The 20382-nt window shown below is 38.5% G+C and overlaps 1 protein-coding gene across 1 annotated transcript in view; it reads left to right on the forward strand.

The window, feature by feature from the left end:
* The window catches only part of TTN (titin), a 310422-nt gene that overhangs the window by 11155 nt on the left and 278885 nt on the right, over window positions 1-20382 (forward strand). The window contains exons 7-29 of the mRNA XM_054044429.1: window positions 1215-1515; window positions 1750-1893; window positions 2384-2500; window positions 4097-4234; window positions 5480-5617; window positions 6085-6222; window positions 7937-8203; window positions 8330-8455; window positions 9505-9783; window positions 10094-10159; window positions 10630-10888; window positions 12057-12117; window positions 12231-12443; window positions 13249-13391; window positions 14440-14645; window positions 14792-15022; window positions 15638-15882; window positions 16356-16579; window positions 16688-16852; window positions 16951-17119; window positions 17709-19399; window positions 19499-19780; window positions 20087-20353. Of these exons, the coding sequence (XP_053900404.1) occupies window positions 1215-1515; window positions 1750-1893; window positions 2384-2500; window positions 4097-4234; window positions 5480-5617; window positions 6085-6222; window positions 7937-8203; window positions 8330-8455; window positions 9505-9783; window positions 10094-10159; window positions 10630-10888; window positions 12057-12117; window positions 12231-12443; window positions 13249-13391; window positions 14440-14645; window positions 14792-15022; window positions 15638-15882; window positions 16356-16579; window positions 16688-16852; window positions 16951-17119; window positions 17709-19399; window positions 19499-19780; window positions 20087-20353 (5870 nt within the window). The remainder of the gene's footprint in view (window positions 1-1214; window positions 1516-1749; window positions 1894-2383; window positions 2501-4096; window positions 4235-5479; window positions 5618-6084; window positions 6223-7936; window positions 8204-8329; window positions 8456-9504; window positions 9784-10093; window positions 10160-10629; window positions 10889-12056; window positions 12118-12230; window positions 12444-13248; window positions 13392-14439; window positions 14646-14791; window positions 15023-15637; window positions 15883-16355; window positions 16580-16687; window positions 16853-16950; window positions 17120-17708; window positions 19400-19498; window positions 19781-20086; window positions 20354-20382) is intronic.

Consider the following 20382-nt stretch of genomic DNA (forward strand, 5'->3'; position numbering starts at 1 on the left):
AATATTTTAATGGTGCTAGAAATTTGATATACATTAACTCATCTTGGGGAAAAGATGTATTTAGTAGTGGTGTTAAAGCAAATTGGAAAGTGCTTTATAACTACATATTAATACTCACAATTAATTTTTAAAGTGTCAGTCTTTTTAAAAGCTCTGTTTATCGCTGTAACAGCAGTTACCAATTAGTGCTGCTGTAATTGGTAAAAAGAAATGTTGCAGTGGAGATAGACCCCAATCCTGAAATGCACTGATCAAAAGCAGACTTCTGTGCCCCCACATGATGCGCCACTGAATTCAGCGGGGCTCATTGCAGAACTGGGACCTAATTTAGTACATAATGATCCTGATCCTATAGTCCTTTCTCAAAACTCCCATTATCTGAGTAAAAAATATAGTCTCTCACCCAATGTGAACTTATCATTTCTGGTACTTTTATAATAAATATATATTCTTGAGTGAAATACATTGTGGTGTTCTCTCTTATGTCTTCACTGTAAAGCTCATTAAAAATCCTTCAATAATTTAAGGATCTGACAAACCTACAAAAGCAGGAAAGCTCCTCATGTCCTTTCCTTCTTGCAGTGTCAAGCACATTGATGGCGTTTAGTAAATAAATAATAAAACAATGAGATCTCCTCTCCTATTTATTATTTACATTGTGATAGCATCCAAAAGACCTAGTCAGGATCAGGGCCCCACTGTATTGGGAGCTGTACAAACACATAGGAAGACTGTTTGAAGAGCATAATTTCAAACAAGAGAACAAGTGAGTGTAACAAACTATAGGAAGGAAGGAAGAGAATAGGGGAATGGTAAGCAGCTCGCACAATCTAACCATTTACACAATTTGAAGGTAACAAATCAACTGGAAGTTTTGCTTTCCTTTTCTAAATAAATAAATCCAATGTTCCCAACTGCCATGCAGCCTATCGCTATTAGTTGGTTGGTTTCTTGTAGCCCTGGAGTTTATAAGTAAAGTTTGGTCAAAAAAAATTCAAATTTAAACATTTTCCACCTGGGGGGAGAGGGAAAAGAAAGGGGACATTGGGTTTGTTTTGGTTTTTGTTGGTTTTTTATTTAGCTCAGTGTCCAGGTACTGATGGTATCCTAAACAGGAAATGAATATCAATTCTGTGTTACTTGTGCGGTTATTTTATTTTATTTTATTATGTGATGCTAAATTTAATACCAGTAATGTTATGTTTATTCATTAGGTCAGTATCTCCTGCTGGAAGACTCTCCACTTCACCTATTAGGCCTGTGAAATCTCCAGCACTGATCCGTAAAGCACAGGCAACAGTAGCCACTGCTGCTGAGGTTGTTCCTCCTTGGAAGCTGGAAGGTTATGTTTCTGCAGCTGAGGCACGGATGCAGGAAACTAGAGTAACTACAAGCGCTACCCAGATAAGGACAGAAGAAAGATGGGAAGGGAGATATGGTGTCCAAGACCAGATGACTATTAGTGGTGCTGCTGCTGGTGTCTCTGTTGCTGGTATAGCTGCTGGTGCTAAAGAGGTAAAGAGTCTTTAAATTTGGAAAGAACATTGCGTATGCTGAGAGAACTGCTAAATGTAATTTGAGAGACTGTATGTAAACACTTGCTTACAACAGCTATTTAGGGAGTTCCCCTGGAAATGTTTAAATAGACCTTTGACAGCAATATTCTGTGCATGTAATTGTCATATGTTTATTCTATGTATGCAACCTATAAAATAATATCTTCTGATGTGACTAATTTTGGTCCTACAGGACACTGATAAAACAGCAGCTGTTGCTACTGTAGTTGCTGCAGTTGACCTGGCTAGAGTGAGAGAACCAGTTCCAAGCCCTGTAGAGCAGGTTTCTAAAAGGACAGCAATGACTGCGGTACACATTCAACCTGTTCAGGAGCAGGTAGAAGTAAAACACAGCTGTTATATAATTTCCTCCTTACCCCTGATCCTACATGCAAACAAAGCATGTACTTCATAGTGCAAAATTAACAAGATACTAAGTGCTTCATATAAGCATGCATTATTGGTGCAGAAGCATCTGGACTGTAGGGGACTGCAAATGGTCATCTCATCTATCACCTCACATCATGACTGAATCGACTTAATTATTCTTACACCATTCCTGAGGAATGGGTATCATGTCTTGTTTTTAATAACTCCAGTGAAAATGATCCCATAATGTCCTTTGGCACCTTATTCCATTACCTAATGTTGTTCTTATACTGACAAAAAAATTCCTAATATTTAACTTGAATTTTCCCAGCTGAGCTTAAAATAACTATTCCCCAGCATTTCCCCCTTAATTTATACTACTTTCTTTTGATAACTGATCTTTACTCTGTGTTGAAATGTATTTTAAGGTTGTTGTTTTTCCCTCTTATAAAAATCAGATAAGAAAGGAAGCTATGGTAGTAGTTACTACTGATAAATCCAAAGAACAGGAAATAATATCAAGAACTAGAGAAGGAATTGCTACCAAACAAGAAGTACACATCACTCATGAAAAGGTGAATACAGTTGTTACAGATGTAATATTCATAGTTAAACCCTACTTTAAAGACAAACTATGTATATATTTTTCTTTCCTTTTCTTTTTGTAATTTATGAACTGAGAAGCCCAGCAATACAAAGTGTCACTGTATAACTCTTCTCCCTTAGTTTTCATTACTAACATAACTCGCTCACCAGGGTTTTCAGTACTAGCATTCTCATAATTCTCTCTTGATGACTGATGGTTTTGTATAAGATACTCAGATACTACTGTGGCTAGTACTCTATGAATATTATAGATTAAAGAGAATTTTTTGAAAAAATGAATTCCAGGAAAAATGCCACTGTTTTTCTACCATTTGTTGTATAGCTAGATAATACACCAAATGTGTGTTTAAAAAAAAAAAAAAAGCCCACACACCTCTTCTTGGATTTTTCATTTTTCTGTGGCTCTTTCTGAGTTTATTCCATACACGTGGCATTTTTCTGTTAACAAATAGGAGGCAAGATACATTAAGAAGAAACTCATTCTGCACTGAAAACAGTGTGAAACAAAATACTGGTGACTGAATTTCAGATAACTTTCAGCATATGTTTTGTTTTTAATTTTCAGATACATTTATTTTAACTTAAGCCCTGATTCTGCAACCAAGTATGCATATGCTTAACCTTACTCATAAGTAGCCCTATTACAGTCAGTGGGGTTATTCAAATGAGCAAAGTTAACCAAATGTGCAAGTGTTTGCGGGATCAGGGCCTGTTGGTATTTCTTCATTCTATTTCTGGACAGTCCCCAGGAGTTTCATACCAAGGTAGAGTAACTTATGCCTCCCTCCCATAGAAATGGTACATTTCTGAAGTCCACTGCCCTTTACAGCTTCTCCAGACCAGTAGGTGGGATCAGTCAAGTGCTGAGGTCAGGCTTCAAATTGAGAGGGTAAAAAGGAATCTAGTTGTGAGGGTGGGTAGGTCTAAATCCAAGTTAAGGTTGAGTCTAGTCCTGACGAGGGAATCTAGAGTGAAATATCAAGGTTCAAGGTGAGAAATAGTCTGGGCAGGAGGAGGAGTAATTTACCTTTACGGTACTGAGGGATGGAAATCAGAAAACCACCATTACACAGGGAGGAGCGTGTTCTGTATTTTCATCTAAACCTCCTGGATAAAGTGAAATTTACCAAAAAAATATGCATTCAAAATCATGGCTTTCCCTCCATTGATTGTAATGCAGATAAGTTTCTTCCTGTCCCAGTTTCTTTTACTTACTGCCTTTTAGTAGGAAAATGGCAGAGTGTATAGAGTAAGTTATTTTATTTTTCTTCTTACTGTACATTTCATAAAAGAAGTTCAGTTGTTGTTGTTGCCAGTCTAATCAATTTTTAAAATCTATATAAAACACTGGAGTAGGCATCATGTAACAATGATATTCACTTGTATACAGTTATTCCAGAGTGCAAACAGCATGACTCACAATCATTTCCTTCTACAAGGACCTCCAGTGAAATTTAACCTCTTTTCCCTTCAGTAGTCCAGCCTCTTCTCCAATGTTGTATAAAAGTCATGTAATTTGCATTTGAGATTATATGTAATTGAGACTTTTTTACTGTAAAAATCAGATAAGAAAGGAACCAGAGAAAGCTCCTATACCCAAGGTAATAATTGTTGCTGATAAAGGCAAAGAACAAGAAAAAGTATCAAGAGCTAGAGAAGAAATTTCTACAAAACGAGAGCAAATTCACATCACTCATGAAAAGGTAAATCCAGCTGTTATAGATGTAACTCACCGATATACCCTTTTTCATTAACAATCTCTATCAAATGCTCCTTATGTATTTTGCCTTTGTTTTTTTATGAGCTGAAGGCTCCAACAGTAGAAACATTTATAAAGTAACTGTTCCATAAAGAGGCCGGTATTACAGTTCCAGGCAAAACTCCCACTGACTTAGGAGTTCTGACTAGTCAGGAACTGCAAGATGGTCCTAACATCAGTTATTTAAGTATTGTGGTTGTCATTACTAACATGCTCATAATTCTCATTTGATGATTAGTGACCTTTACTTGTTGAATGAAGGTGGATTTTAAGAGAACCTTTTAAAGAGTTTTTATTCAGTTAGCCATCAGAACAGAATAATATTCACATACATAAAGGGTTTGAGCCAGTGAAGTTTGCTAGAAGTTTTGCCTGACTACAAACTGTCTGATCAGTCTCACAGCTAATACCAAATGATTTTGGAGCCCTTACTCACATTGAGTAGCCCTTATTTAGCTGAGTAGCCCCACTGACTAATGAGAGTAAATGTTAGGTCAGAGTAATACTCATTTCTATGCAGCTACTAAAAGGAGTTTATATCAGGAGGCTACAATGATGGTCACATAAATATAACCAGTAGGGGGCCAAATTCTTCCCCTGATTCTTTCTCACACAGTGTAACTACTGAATTCAACTGGGTTGCAAAGTGTGTAAGATGGGACGGAAGTTGGCTTACACACAATAGTTATTCCACTCTACAAGTGGCATTTCATCTTCTTTCCTTTCCCCATGTCTTAGAGGTGTAGCCCTGGGTGGGCCCACCCACTTGGCATCCAGGCCCACCCAAATCTAAGCAGGGGTGTAGTGCTGCCACAGCAGCCCGGAACATCACTCAGACACCTGAAATCCAGGACAGAGCTATGTGACCGCCCTTCAGAAAGCTGCGCTCCGGCAGCTCTACCTTGCCATTTTCTGAGCCACCCCATGCGCGTGCTCAGCTCGGCAAGTGAAGCCTTGTGTCTGGGGGCACTAGGGCTAGGAAGAGGGCATGGTGTCACGGAGAAGCTGAGCAAGCACAGTCTGTCATTGCCCGTCCACCCGAAAGTTGGGACCCACCCAAATTTCCACTCCTAGCTATGCCACGGCCTTGTCTACATAATATTCCATCAACCTGTCCCACTTTCCTGAAAAGTCATGTAATTTGGTTTGAGAGCATATATAATTGAAACTATTTTATCATCAAAACCAGATGAGAAAGGATGCTGTGAAACCTTCTGTGCCTAAGGTAGTAATTACCACTGATAAACCTAAAGCACCAGTCAGAGTATCAAGAACTAGAGAAGAAGTTGCTACCAAACAAGAACAAGTACGAGTAACTGATGAAAAGGTGAATAGAACTGTTATAAATGTGATATTCACTCTCCTGTGATACTCCCTTTGCACGCTAATACTTCCCCTACAAATACTAACTATATATTTCCTGTTTTTTTTTCTAAAACTTACTCCAACTCAAAACTTATGTCAACTATGAATTAGAATCTAGTTCTTCCCACTTTGTCCTTCACTCCTAATAGTTGGCATTAATAAGATATCCATAACTCTCTTTTGACTGACACTGATTTCTTTGCAGTAAAGAGCATTTTAACTTTTTTAAAATACTATATTTTATTTAAATAGGCATTAGGATGTAACAATACTCATCAACATCTGGCTAATACAGAGTCACTCAGAGGCTGCAGCGTACAGGGATCTAAAACCTTAACCCTTTCCCCCTTTCTAATGCTTTTTGCTTTTTTTTTTTTTTAATGAGACCATATGTAATTGAAACTTTTTTATTTCTACCATAATAATCAGATAAAAAAGGAAGCTGAAAAAACTACTGTAGTTCCGACAGTAATTGCCACTGTTAAATCCAAAGAACCAGTAACAATACCAAGAGCCAGAGAAGGAATTACTACCAAACAAGAACAAATGCATCTAATTCGTGATCAGGTGAATACAGCTGTTGCAGATGTGAAATACACTGTTCCAGCTTACTTTCTCTGCAAGCCTCCTTATGCTTCACCATCAGTTAAGAACTACTTGTGTACACTAGAATCCACTCAGTTGCATTCCCCTCAATGTGCCTGCTTAATTGGGGTAATTTGATAAGGAACAGATTCAGTGTAATGAATCTCAGTAATTCTAGAAAATTAACTAATGGCCTATCCATTTATAAAAAATCACTTTAAATAGCACCACCTATGATCATCTCTGAAAGCCTGGTCTCAGTAGATAACTTTGAACTGGTGTTTGCTTATGTAAATTTCTGTCTCTGAAGTCCTTTAGTATATAGGCTATTCCCCTTTAATTTTATGGTTAATTGACCATTTGATTTCATTTTATCAGGATTTGTATTGTTTTAGTTCTTCGTACAATGCATATATTTAAAACAATTCGGTTCCACCCAATATATTCTTATAAGCCTCTGATAAAGGGGACCACTGTTCGTTTCTGTTTCCACTGGGGTCTATGCCAGTTAAGAGGATTCTAATGTAATAGGGCTGAGTCCTGTCATCAGAGAGAGGGTAGCATGATTGTGAACTACAGGATATAGCCCACTTTTTTCTTAATGTAATTAATTAATTGAAAACATCACTGGTATGTTTACAAAATGTTTTGATTAAATTTCAATGAAAAAAGGAAAATCAGACAAAACATACACCAAGGGTTCAGTGTGCATAGAATTCACAGTTCTTTGGTGTGTGAATTTATGGCCAGATTCAACACTGCCATAAGCCCTTCCTTTGAAGTTAGCACTAGCATTGAATAATACAGCCCTTAGAGTGCAAAGCCTTATCAATAGTAAAAGAAATGTTTGCAAACAATCTGTCTGACCTAGCTTAGAGATATTACTTCTCGTGGTGAACTGTTTTTAAAGCTGTATGTAAAATAGGTGAATGAAGGCAATTTATTATTTAAAAGTGTTAATTTTTTCACATGCTCTTTTACTATATACCGTATCTAGGTTAATTATAATACTGAAAAAACAGCAGCAGTTGCTATTCAAATATCTGCTGCTGACCAAACCAGAGCTTGACAATGGAGAAATTACACTGACATCAAATGTGAAACCAATTATGGATCAGGAAGTTAAAAACAAGTTAAATCCTGGCACAAAAGCACCACTTCCCTTTTACCAAAATACTCAGTTATCCTTCCCTATTAGGAACTTGTAAAATACATTAGCACAACTTTTCCATGCATTGAAGTTACAGCTATACATTTCCTAAGGCTCATTGTGCATGAATGGACCATGCAGTGTTTGCACATGAAACAGCGTATACATACTTCGACCATTTCTCGTAGTAATGTCTGATATAGAATTATGTGCAGCTGTCAGAAATTACCGCTTTTTAAATATTATACATATAGTACTATAGTCATAAATGTGCCAGCAAAGTATTTAATATACATTGTGTACTGTATATAGAAATATGCATGTGCATAGTGTGGATGTATATTTATTCAATATACATATATATTTACAGCTAGTGACTATGAAATGCATATGTCGGTAAATACAGTCTTACATATTTTCCATACTATATAACGTATGTACGTTTTCTGTCTCTCTATAACATGTATGTACTGTGTATTTGCCAGATAGACAAATCTTTGTCATCACCATGAGTATTTGTATGAATTCTGTAAATGTTATCTTTAGATTGGAGCTTACAAAAAGGCTGAAGCTGTAGCTACAGTTGTTGCTGCAGTTGATCATGCACGTGTTAGAGAGCCCTGGGAGCTAGAGCACACTGAAGAAGGCTATGCTGAGCAGACAGCTTTGGAATATGGATATAAAGAGCGTACTATGACAGGTCACGTTGTTGAGGTGCCAACTGAACGTCATGTTGTCACCAAACCAGTACACGTTCCTTCTGAAACAAAAGTTTCCACCACTGAAAAAATGGGAATGCATATATCAACACAGGTTAGACTTGGTTTACATTGCACTCTTTCTCTGGCTGGCTGTTGTTGTTTTTTTAATGAAACTTTTTATTTTGCAATTTGGTGACTAGCACAACATACTGACCAAACATTTTATTGGTTAATGTAGATTAAAAGAACAGAAGAAACCAGAACTGAAAAAGCAGTCCTTGTGGAACACACACGTCCCCGGACAGCAAGTCCTCATTTTACAGTTTCAAAAATTACTGTTCCTAAACCAGATCATACTTACGAGGTAAGAAGTGGAGGAAAGGTGTTAGGCAAACAGCAAGGTCAGATAAAATAACTGATACCTCATTTTTTCCATATTTGATGCCCCTCCTTCCCCCTCCCCATACAATACTGTGTTACTCCCATTTGGGGGAAGAGGTTGTGCTATCTTTGATTTGTGTTGCCCAATTCCCTAGTAAGAAAAATATAATAGTGCAAATAAATGTATGCCCTTTATTTGTGAAATCCTGCCAAAAAGTGATTTTGTTGGGTATTTTTTTAAAACCCCAACCATTTCATATATTCGGAATGCAGCTAGAACATGTGGTATTTACAATAAAATGCTACATCCCTGGCATACATCTTCACCCTGTTTAAAGGGTAGGGAGAAAATCCTGATTCATGCTCAACTTCTTGCATTAAAGAAATAATACTTCAGGAGCAGTACTTATTGTTTTTTCTTTGCAGTTGTTTTACTGCATACTATACCAGTTTAGGAATTAACATGCTCTACATCCCTAATCCAAATTATATTTTATGGCCCCATAAAGAACCATGTGCTTTTGCATTAATTTCATGTTACTTTTTCCTTTCTACTGTTTGAGGAGTTTTTTCATCTTTTTTTAAAAATTAGGGACACGGTCCAACTTAGTTACGCATAAAGGTTGCACTTTGAAATCTCTTGAGGTATTTTAATCACTTCCTGGCATATAATTAGTTCTGTGATGCCTTAGTGAAAATCTGAGTTCAAGCCTAGAAAGCAATATAGCACATTCCTTGGAGAGCGATGTTGCTATTTAAAGAACAAAATTCTAACACAATATAATAGAATACTTTGCTATACAACTTTAAGTCTGCATACAAGCATATATATATATGTTAAAGCTATGTTATTTTACAGCATAGGAAGGTTGAAAGTGTCTTTATGTAGCTTATCTAATGTCAATAAATATGTGAATAAGGAAGTAACAGTCATATGTAATCTGTCATACTGACTTGCTTGGGAAATGCATAGTTCGTCTTTTGAAAATAAGAATAACACAACTGTAACTTTCTTTCTCTTGAATTGGTTAGGTTTCAATAGCAGGATCTGCTATGGCTACTCTGGAAAAAGAGTTATCAACAACTTCTGTTCAAAAGATCACCAGACCTGTGAAATCACCACAAGTAAAGCCACCTGAAACCAGAGTGATGGCAGAGAAGGTTGTCTCGCCACAATTTCCCTTTGGAGAGGCAGCTGACGCCTATAAGAGTCGTTATGATGTTCAGACCAAAAGAGACATAAGTGTGAGCATGACAGGTGGTGTGGTACGGGAAGAACACATTGAATTAATGCAAGAAGGTGAAGCAAAGGTTTGTCATTAAGTGAATTCCAAAATCATCTTGACTGACTTACACCTTAGAAACAATAGATTAATCCAATGTGTTTACAGCTGCCCTCATTACAAGCTTATTCTTTTAAAAAATCCCTACTGAGCTTTGTCTACTGTAAGTTGTGATACTTGTTTTGCACAAGCATTTCTAAGATTCTAACATCACTTTGTCACAGCAAGCAGCAGTCACTCTCTGCAAGGAAACCTTTTCCTACATCAATTCTAGTGTGTCTACCATTTATTTCCTTCGCTTTGTGGGATGTTTAGTAACTCTGCTTTAAATGTCCTAGGTAACCGAAATGGCTAGAGTTCCTGAGCCAGCAGAAGTCCCTGTTACCCCACCAACCTTAGTCTCAGTAAGTAGTGAAAATTTAGATAAGGGTTACATTGTTTTGTCTTTCATTCCTTTTAAGATATGCTTTGTTTCACCCCCTTTTTGTCATGTATTCAATACATTTAGTTGCTCTCTGGAGCTCTGACACCATCTCTCATGTCTGTAGTCAGTTGCCAGTCTCTGTAGCCATGTGACCTATCAAAATGATCTTTGCTGAACAAGTGAATTCTCACAAGTATCTCACAAAGATCAAGTTCCCTCTAGATTTTCCCTGTCAAGAGTAACATATTCAGACAGCCCAACTCCAGCTTCAAAAGGTGTAGTTTGAAAATGTCTCTTCTCTCTGATTTATTTGGGGCACTGCACATCAGTGCCTCATTTTGATATAGATGCTGAATTGTAAGTTTCAGGACTGTTTTATCATACAGTTGAAATGATTTATTTACTAGTGAAGAGTCATATTCATTGTATAAATACTTTTGTGTGATACAGGGTCTGAAAAACATGACTGTTATTGAAGGCGAATCTGTCACTTTGGAGTGCTACATCTCTGGCCATCCAGCCCCGACTGTGTCATGGTACAGAGAAGACTATCAGATTGAGAGTTCCATAGACTTCCAGATTACCTTCAAAGCAGGAGTTGCTCGCCTTGTGATTCGTGAAGCCTTTGCAGAAGACAGTGGAAGATTTACTTGCACTGCTACCAATGCAGCTGGAACTGTCAGCACTTCATGCCACTTACATGTGCAGGGCAAGTAGATTTCTCACAACAAGAATACAAACAGTTTGCTCAGTCAAAATGGCTTCATTACAATTTCTCTGTACCCAAGAGCTAGTATTTCTGGCAGCTGCAGGTGTCTTGATTTGCCCATGGCAGCCTCCAGGGCTGCTAAACATGCCAGCAACTCCCACCTAGTCTCTTCATCTAATAAAAGATTTTGTGTTGCCTAGGGCAAAAATCAAGGACTATCCATTAGTATTGTACACTACCTGCAGCATCCCCATTCCTGTTTTCACTCAGAGATATGTGGGCCTGCCACCCTTCACATTAGTCCCATCACTACAGACAATGGCTGGGTTGATGCCTATTTTGAGGAAGAGATAGACATATTCCCCATCTCCCAACTATTCTGGGGTCCTCCTACTCCCAACCATCAGTGACAAATATTTCAGCCTCTATTGTCAAGATCATCACGCACTAATAAGGGTCCTAAAAATGCAATCCTACATGGAAGGAATAAATGGTAAGAGCCCCTATGAGAATACTCAAGGATCATCACAAGTATCTGAGAGGAGGAGAGAGAGTTTGCTTTGTTACTGAGCTATATTCAAGACAATCCAAAACCCACATACCAAAGGAATATTACGGCACACCCACATCCCATGCCCCACTATATTGGCCATATAGGTCATATCAGATTGGAAAATACCACAGAAACAACAACGGCACAGCCCAATAATATGCAAGAGAGAAAAACATTAAGGGTGAAGGGTAATAAACAGCTCAGGAATGTTGATTATGACTGTTACAGCCAGGCTGGGTTGAAGGGGCCAGGAGGGAGTCTCCCTATGTCACCTGGATGCCAGTTATAAGCAAGCTGGGGGAGAGGGATAGCTCAGTGGTTTGAGCATTGGCCTGTTAAACCCAGGATTGTGAGTTCAATCCTTGAGGGGGCCACTTAGGGATCTGGGGCAAAATCAGTACTTGGTCCTGCTAGTGAAGGCAGGGGGCTGGACTCAATGACCTTTCAGTTCTAGGAGAGAGGATATCTCCATTTATTTAAGCTAAGATTCCTGATTCACTGTCCCAGTGCAAGGACCTGACCCTTAAAGTCAGCCAGCAAAACTACCCTCCCTCCTAGCTGCTTTGTCCACTTTTAAAATATTTTGGCATCAACATTATCATATTTTTCTTACAGTTTCTGAGGAGATTGAGAGCCGAGAAGCAGTTTCTGTGAAGGCTGTCACAGAAGAGAAACGGTAAAGTCACTTTTCTAAGCAGACTGCTCGTACTGTGATTATTAGTTACTTCCAATTTATTTATGATTTCCTTCTGCATCAGCTCATTTGCCTTCTTTGAAATCTTCTTCCAGCTATATGGCGTCAAAAGATGTGGTAATGGTAGATGCCACTATTGCAGAACAAGAAGTGTTTGGAGAAGCTGCGGCTCCTTATTTTATAACCAAACCTGTAATTCAGAAGTTAGTTGAAGGTGGAAGTGTCATTTTTGAGTGCCAAATTGGGGGCAACCCAAAGCCACACATCTACTGGAAAAAAGCTGGGGTACCTCTTACTACTGGCTACAGGTATATAACCTACTTAAACATTGTTCTTTCTTTGATATGCAAATGATACTTCCATAGATTTGACACATATTAGAATTCAGTTATCCGCTTTGGACTAAATCTATCCCTAGTGTAACCCCACTGATCTCAGTGTGGTGTCATCAGGAATTAATATAGCCCTAAGTTTCTGAACAGATAAGTATTTGAAACCCTTCAGGCCGTTCTTCTCTGTTATGGGATGCAATGTTTGCTCTGGTGGGTTATAAAATGTATATTTTAAAAGGCTAGAAAAGCAATTATAAATACAAGGTTGAGCTAAAAATCAACGTACACATTAATTTATAGAGAAGAGAGAGACACTTTGGTTTGAATTTTCTCTGCAGTATTCTATAGAATTGAGGAAATATTTAGTGAAGGAGCCATCTGAGTACATTTTCTGGCACTCTTGAAATGTATCATGACATAATCACCTATAGAAAATGGTGGAAATGACGTTGCCAAAAATAAAGCTCCCTGTATATAAAAATTCTGATATTGGGAAGGTTATATTGTATATGATAATGGAATCCTCAAGACTTCAGTACTGCCTTTTGTCTCTGAGTTCAATTATATTATTATAGGTATAGGGTATAATTGAGCTCTGGTCGCAGTATTGTTATTTCTCTTATGTTGTTCTACTATTCCTCCAAGCTGATATTGGCCTAAAAAATTATCAAAACATAGGCTTTTTCAAGGAGTAATAGTCATAGATCTTTCAAAAAGTAAATATGCTAAGAATTCTGCTTATCAGAATTATGGAGAATTTGTGTTTTCTATGTTCTTAAAGACACAAAGTGAGTTACAAAAAAGAGACTGGGGAATGCAGACTTGAAATTTCAATGACCTTTGCTGATGACGCCGGAGAATACACTATTGTTATTCGCAATAAGCATGGAGAAGCTTCTGCATCAGCTTCTTTACTGGAAGAAGGTATTTGTATGTGCATGGATAGTGGGGGAGGAGGGATTAACAAAAAAGTCAGTGTAAAAATATGGAAGACTAAGACTGGAGTTTCTTAAACTTGCTTTAAGATTAGCAAGTTGGTGCCACTCAGTTTGATATAATAAAAACAGACTGGTCACAATGGTCGATGAGGTATTGCAGTAGCTTCCTTTTCTTTCTGAGCCATTAAATAGTTTCAAAATGGAGACATTCTTCTTCTAAGTGAGTCTCCTAAAGGAGGTCCTGAATCTATGGGCACTTTCCTAGCAGTTGTCAAACCACCGTGATGTACAGAACCACTTGCAGGGTACAGGGTGAAATCCTGGCTTCCCTTTGATTCCAGTGGGGCCAGGATTTCACCCAAAGTTTTCACTTCTGTAGAAGCAGATGGTAAGGAATGGCACACCAGCCTAGCTCCCTTCCACGCTCCTCTCCTTACCCCAGAGAAAGAGACGGTACTGGGAGCTCTGCAGGAGGAAGAGTGCCTACAGCTACTTTTCTGAGGATTTCTGCAGGAGGGAGAGAACATTTAACCTTAGGCTCATGCAGAGTTTAGACTCTCCTATTCAGCATAGCTACAGGAGCCTCTCCTCTTGCAGAGCTCTTAATGCTCTGCACAGTATATGGGGCTTTGAAGGTTGGCATTGGGGTTCTGGGGAAAGGAAACTAACTCAGGAGCTGGGAGATGTGCTTTAGAAAAAGAAATTAATTTAGAATATTTAGATATCCAGAGGGAAGGTGTGAAGTTATGGTTAGGAGGCTGAGAGCTGATGAGCTCTCTGTTTAGAAGTGGTCTGTACTTAAGAACACCTGACCTAGAACATATAAATTATGAAGTTTTAATCAAGACTGGGTGGCGCATCTATCTGTTTTAATGATTCTCACAGAGCATCAGGATGTGCACTTGTTCCACCACCGCCTGAAACTCTGTTTAAAATAATACATACTAATTGATAACTTCTGCAGCTTGTTTCTACATTTATGCCAGTAAAAATGGACAGTGGCTTACCAGAATTAATGTGTAATTAACTCCTAGCTGATTATGAGGTCTACATAAAATCGCAACAAGAAATGATGTACCAAACTCAGGTGACTGCATATGTACAAGAACCTAAAGTGGCTGAGGTAGCCCCAGCTATTTTATATGCTGACTATGAAAAAGAATATGAAAAAGAACAAGCTCTAATTAGGAAGAAAATGGCAAAAGACACTGTGCAGATCCGGACTTTTGTAGATGAACAGGTAAATATTTCAGTCATTTTAAATTGTGATTGGAGCAGTTCAAGTCTTTTTATTTAGTTTCACAAATGTAAGAAGTCAGTTATTCTACAAACTCTGTAAAGTCAGTTCTACAAAATCTATCACAAAACTGTTTTCTTTTCGCATAGGAATTCCACATTTCTTCCTTTGAAGAAAGACTTATCAAAGAAATTGAATACAGAATTATTAAGACCACCCTAGAAGAACTCCTGGAGGAAGACAGAGAAGAGATGGTGGTTGATATTCCTGAATCTGAAACAGTTGAAGCAGGATTTGATTTAAGATTAAAGAATTATAGAATCTTTGAGGGAATGGCTGTTACTTTCCATTGTAAGATGACTGGATATCCATTACCCAAGGTATACCAACGTGTATAAATGTTTAATATAAATCACCCAGATATTGTTTTAAATTATATCTACCTATGAAACAGGCCTGCTTCTATATGTGGAAACTTTATGAATGTGGTAGCTCACTGTCAGAGAACCCCTTCTTTATCCTACTCTGCTAGAAAACCGCAAATTCCAAAAAAATGTACATTTTTCAGTCCTTTGTTCTCCCATCAAGCTGAGTTTCCATTTTGTAGATTTGTGCAATAGTTCTGGATAAGGAAATGTGCTAGATTCACCAGTACGCTATGGCAAAGTATTGCGATACTCAAGCATCACAGAGTGTCACATAGAAGTGATCACATAGTAGTGAATCTGGCTTGTTTCTGTTTCATTCTTTATGTATCATAATGCTGTATTTTATATTGGATACTGATTTTCATATCATGTGTCACTGCAAAAAGCTGTTCTTTACTCTTTCTTATTTCAAGTAAAATTGTTTGCCAACTACATGTTGGTTACAGTTGTGCAATAGTTGAAAAGTAGTTGGAAAGACCTAGCAGAGTCTTAAGTAATGTACATGGGTACACATTACTGTATTCTAATCTCCATGAGGGTTCACTCCAATTTTTACTATTTGTGCAGATTGCGTGGTACAAGGATGGTAAACGCATTAAGCATGGAGAGCGCTACCACATGGAAGTTCTGCAAGATGGCAGCGCTAGTCTACATTTACCTGTTGTGTTGCCTGAAGATGAAGGAATTTATACAGTCTTTGCCAGCAATGTTAAAGGAAATGCCATTTGCTCTGCAAAGCTATACATTGAACCTGTTGCACCAGTTGGCGCTCCAGGTTATATGCCAGCACCAGATGTTATGAAAAGATATCGGTAAGTACAGGGTAATATGCAAGTCTCATGTTCATTCCAGTCCACTACAAATAAACAGTGTCCAGTGATCCCATCATGTAGTCCAAGCTAAACAAGTTTAGACCGTCAGCCCTCCATGCTGTTGGAAGTACTGATGTTGATTCAGTAAGTGGCACTTTGTTCTGTGGGTCAATATGAACCAAATCCCCATTGCTACAGGGCAATGTGGTTCTGGAGGTACCATCTTCCAGCTAATAGGTCTAAACAAGGTACTGGTTTTATTAACTGTAATATTATTTGACATTGCACAGATTCTTCATATTGATTAAACAAAAGGAAACAAACTACAAATAATAATTTTGCTTCACCTTTTCCCCTAGGTAAATTGATTTTAACATGTTTTAAAATATTAGGCACAGGAGATGAATTATATATTGCTTTAGCCTGGTTCTAGGCGTCATTGCTACAGCACAGCTTTTTTGTTCCTTCCTCAGGTCTCTTTCTCCCCGTTCCCCAAGCCGTTCTCCAGCCCGTAGTTCTCCATCTCGTTCTCCTGCCCGCAGACTAGATGAAACTGATGAAGGACAACTGGAGAGATTGTATAAGCCAGTTTTTGTGTTGAAACCTAGTTCCTTTAAATGTGCAGAGGGGCAGACGGCGAGATTTGACCTAAAAGTAGTTGGCAGACCCATGCCAGAAACATACTGGTTTCATAATGGTATCTCAATTTATTTTCATACACTAATATAAATATCTAGAAAAAAATATAGTATTTTCCATGTTGGGAAACAGTACTGGGTGTAAAAAAAATTGTCTATTTCTGCAGGTCAACAAGTTGTTAATGACTATACTCATAAAATAGTAGTTAAAGAAGATGGCACACAGTCAATGATCATTGTCCATGCTAGTCCTGATGATTCTGGTGAATGGACTGTCGTTGCTCAGAACAGGGCAGGCAAAGCTACGATCTCTATGACCTTGACAGTGGAAGGTATTTACTCTGCACATTTTGGAAAGAACGCTATAATTATTATGTATAGAAACAGCTTTTTCAATTTCTGTATCGGATCTTCTTTCTTGCTCTTTCAGCTCAAGAACATCTAGTGAAACCACATTTTGTAGAAAGGCTGAAGAATGTTAGTGTCAAGGAAGGTACTAAACTGAAAATGTCAGTGAAGGCTACTGGTAACCCTAATCCTGACATTGTATGGTTGAAGAACAGCGATATCATTGTACCTCATAAATACCCAAAGATCAAGTAAGTGCTTCCTAAAAAGATGATGTGTAAAAACAGTAAAGATATAAATAAGCCTGGTCCTGCAAGGTACTAAGTGCCTCCTAGCGTTGGCTGAGTGTCTCCAATTCCCAAATAATGTAGTAGATGAGAATTGAGAATTCCCATTGTGAGTACTAAGAGCCTGATCCCATGGCCTTTGAAGACTATGGGAGTCTTTCCACTGACTTCAATGAGGATTGAATCTGGCCCTAAAAGTGTGCAATAACTTACAGGCTCAGGCCTGCCTTTTGCATGTTTCTGTACATTTATATTATGTAAATTTCAATAAAACGTAAACCGAATTGTAAAAGACCCTCCACTAGCTTTCTGCATCTACAGTCCTCTAGTAGATGAAACTTGTACTGATTTCAAAATCACTAAAGATTGCTACTTTATGTTTATACAGTGCCTAGCACAATGAGGCCACATTCTTGGTTGGTCGTTAGGCACTACCATGATTAAGTATTATTTCTGATTCCACCAGAAGTTTGCCTCCTTAAGGGTTTTGGGATGGGACCTAATTGTGAAGGAGATATGTGAGAAAATAATGTATATATTTTTAATATTTCAGAATTGAGGGAACTAAAGGAGAAGCTGCACTTAAAATTGAGTCCACTGTCAAGCATGATGCTGCATGGTATACTGCCACCGCTATCAATAAAGCGGGGCGCGACACTACACGGTGCAAGGTAAATGTTGAAGTGGAATTTTCAGAACCTGAACCAGAAAGGAAATTAATCATTCCAAGGGGAACATACAGAGCAAAGGAGATTGCAGCACCTGAGCTTGAGCCTCTCCATTTGCGTTATGGTCAAGAGCAATGGGAGGAGGGAGACCTTTATGACAAAGAGAAACAACAAAAGCCATTCTTTAAGAAGAAACTCACTTCACTGAGGCTCAAGCGCTTTGGACCAGCTCATTTTGACTGTAGACTGACACCAATTGGTGACCCCACTATGGTGGTCGACTGGCTACATGATGGCAAGCCCCTGGAGGCAGCCAATAGACTCCGTATGATTAATGAATTTGGATACTGCAGTCTGGATTATGGAGTAGCCTATCCTAGAGACAGTGGAGTGATCACTTGCAGGGCAAGTAACAAATATGGTACTGACCACACATCGGCTACCCTTATAGTTAAAGATGAGAAAAGCCTTGTGGAAGAAACTCAGTTGCCGGAAGGCAGGAAGGGACTGCAGCGAATTGAAGAGATGGAAAGAATGGCCCATGAGGGGGCCCTTGCTGGAGTGACAGAGGACCAAAAAGAGAAGCAAACTCCAGAAATTGTTTTGGTCCCTGAGCCTGCCAGAGTTCTGGAGGGTGAAACTGCGCGGTTCCGCTGCCGTGTCACAGGCTATCCACAGCCCAAAGTCAATTGGTATCTCAACGGGCAGCTCATTCGTAAAAGCAAAAGATTTAGACTCCGCTATGATGGTATCTACTACCTGGACATCGTGGACTGCAAATCATACGATACAGGTGAAGTAAAGGTTACAGCAGAAAATCCAGAGGGGGTAACGGAACATAAAGTGAAACTTGAGATCCAGCAGAGGGAAGATTTCAGGTCTGTCCTTCGCCGGGCACCTGAACCCAGGCACGAGCCAGCAACAACAGAGCCTGGCAAACTTCTCTTTGAAGTACAAAAGGTGGACAAGCCTGCTGAGACAACTACCAAAGAGGTGGTGAAGCTAAAAAGGGCTGAGAGAATCACTCACGAGAAGCTAACGGAAGAGACTGAAGAGCTGCGCAGTAAATTCAAGCGTAGGACAGAGGAAGGCTATTATGAAGCCATTACTGCTGTGGAGCTTAAGTCTCGTAAAAAAGATGAATCATATGAAGAAATGCTTAAAAAGACAAAAGAGGAACTTCTTCACTGGACCAAAGACTTAACCGAGGAACAGAAGAAAGTGCTTCTTGCTGAAGGCGAACTCACCATTCCAGCTGTCAAACCAGAGAGGCTTGAGCTTAGTCCAAGTATGGAGGCTCCTAAGATACTTGAACGAATTCAAAGCCAGACAGTAGCCCAAAGTAGTGATGCACATTTCCGTGTTAGAGTAGTAGGGAAACCAGACCCTGAATGCCAATGGTTCAGAAATGGTGTACAGATTGAGCGGTCTGATCGGATATATTGGTACTGGCCTGAAGATAATGTTTGTGAATTGGTCATCAGAGATGTAACAGCTGAGGACTCTGCCAGTATCATGGTGAAAGCAATCAATATAGCTGGTGAAACTTCAAGCCATGCTTTCTTGCTAGTACAAGGTAATGTGTAAATCCCTTTAATGTACCCTGTTCATTAACAAAATGTGTTTGTCTTTGTAGTCCACGGGTTATCAACTCTCAATATTTTTTATTTTGCAGCCAAACAGTTAATAAGTTTCACGCAAAATTTACAAGATGTTGTTGCTAAAGAGAGAGATTCCATGGCAACCTTTGAATGTGAAACCTCAGAACCCTTTATCAAAGTGAAATGGTATAAAAATGGAATTGAAATTTTTTCTGGAGACAAATACAGGATGCACTCTGACAGAAAAGGTCACTTTCTTTCTGTGCTAATGATTGACATGTTAGATACTGAGGACTACAGCTGTGCATTGGTAGAAGATGAAACTGTAAAAACAACTGCTAAGCTTATTGTTGAAGGTAGGAATAAAAGCTTTATTATCACTCAATGTTTTTATAGTGAAATCTTCCAGGAAGAAGTCCGCTATCACCAATGAACATAACAGCATGCATTTTGCTGCATAGAACATTGCAGAAATGTTTACACTATGTTTATATTTTTTTAATGTAACATGAAAGCCTGAATATTATTTTATGTTCAGGGTCTAAAAATAATATTTGATTTAGATGCAAGTTTGCTTCTTTAAAACCAAATGTTTTTTATAAGAAATGGTTCATAAAACTCTTTAAAAAATCATTTGTGAATGTATTTATGTTCTAATGCAGGTGCCGTTATTGAGTTTGTTAAAGAACTTGAGGATATTGAAGTCCCAGAGTCCTTCTCAGGCGAGCTTGAATGCGAGATTTCCCCTGAAGATGTGGAGGGGAAATGGTATTGTGACGATGTGGAGCTCACATCCAATAATAAATACATGATTACGTCCCGGCGTGGTCGCCAAATTCTCACTGTTAAAGATGTTAGTAAGGAAGACCAAGGAGAGTACAGCTTTGTTGTAGATGGCAAAAAGACCAGTTGCAAACTGAAGATGAAGCGTAAGCCTTTCTAATCACATACCCCTTCT

The sequence above is a fragment of the Malaclemys terrapin genome, chromosome 11 (assembly GCF_027887155.1).
Source record: "Malaclemys terrapin pileata isolate rMalTer1 chromosome 11, rMalTer1.hap1, whole genome shotgun sequence".
Classification (NCBI taxonomy): Eukaryota; Metazoa; Chordata; order Testudines; family Emydidae; genus Malaclemys; species Malaclemys terrapin.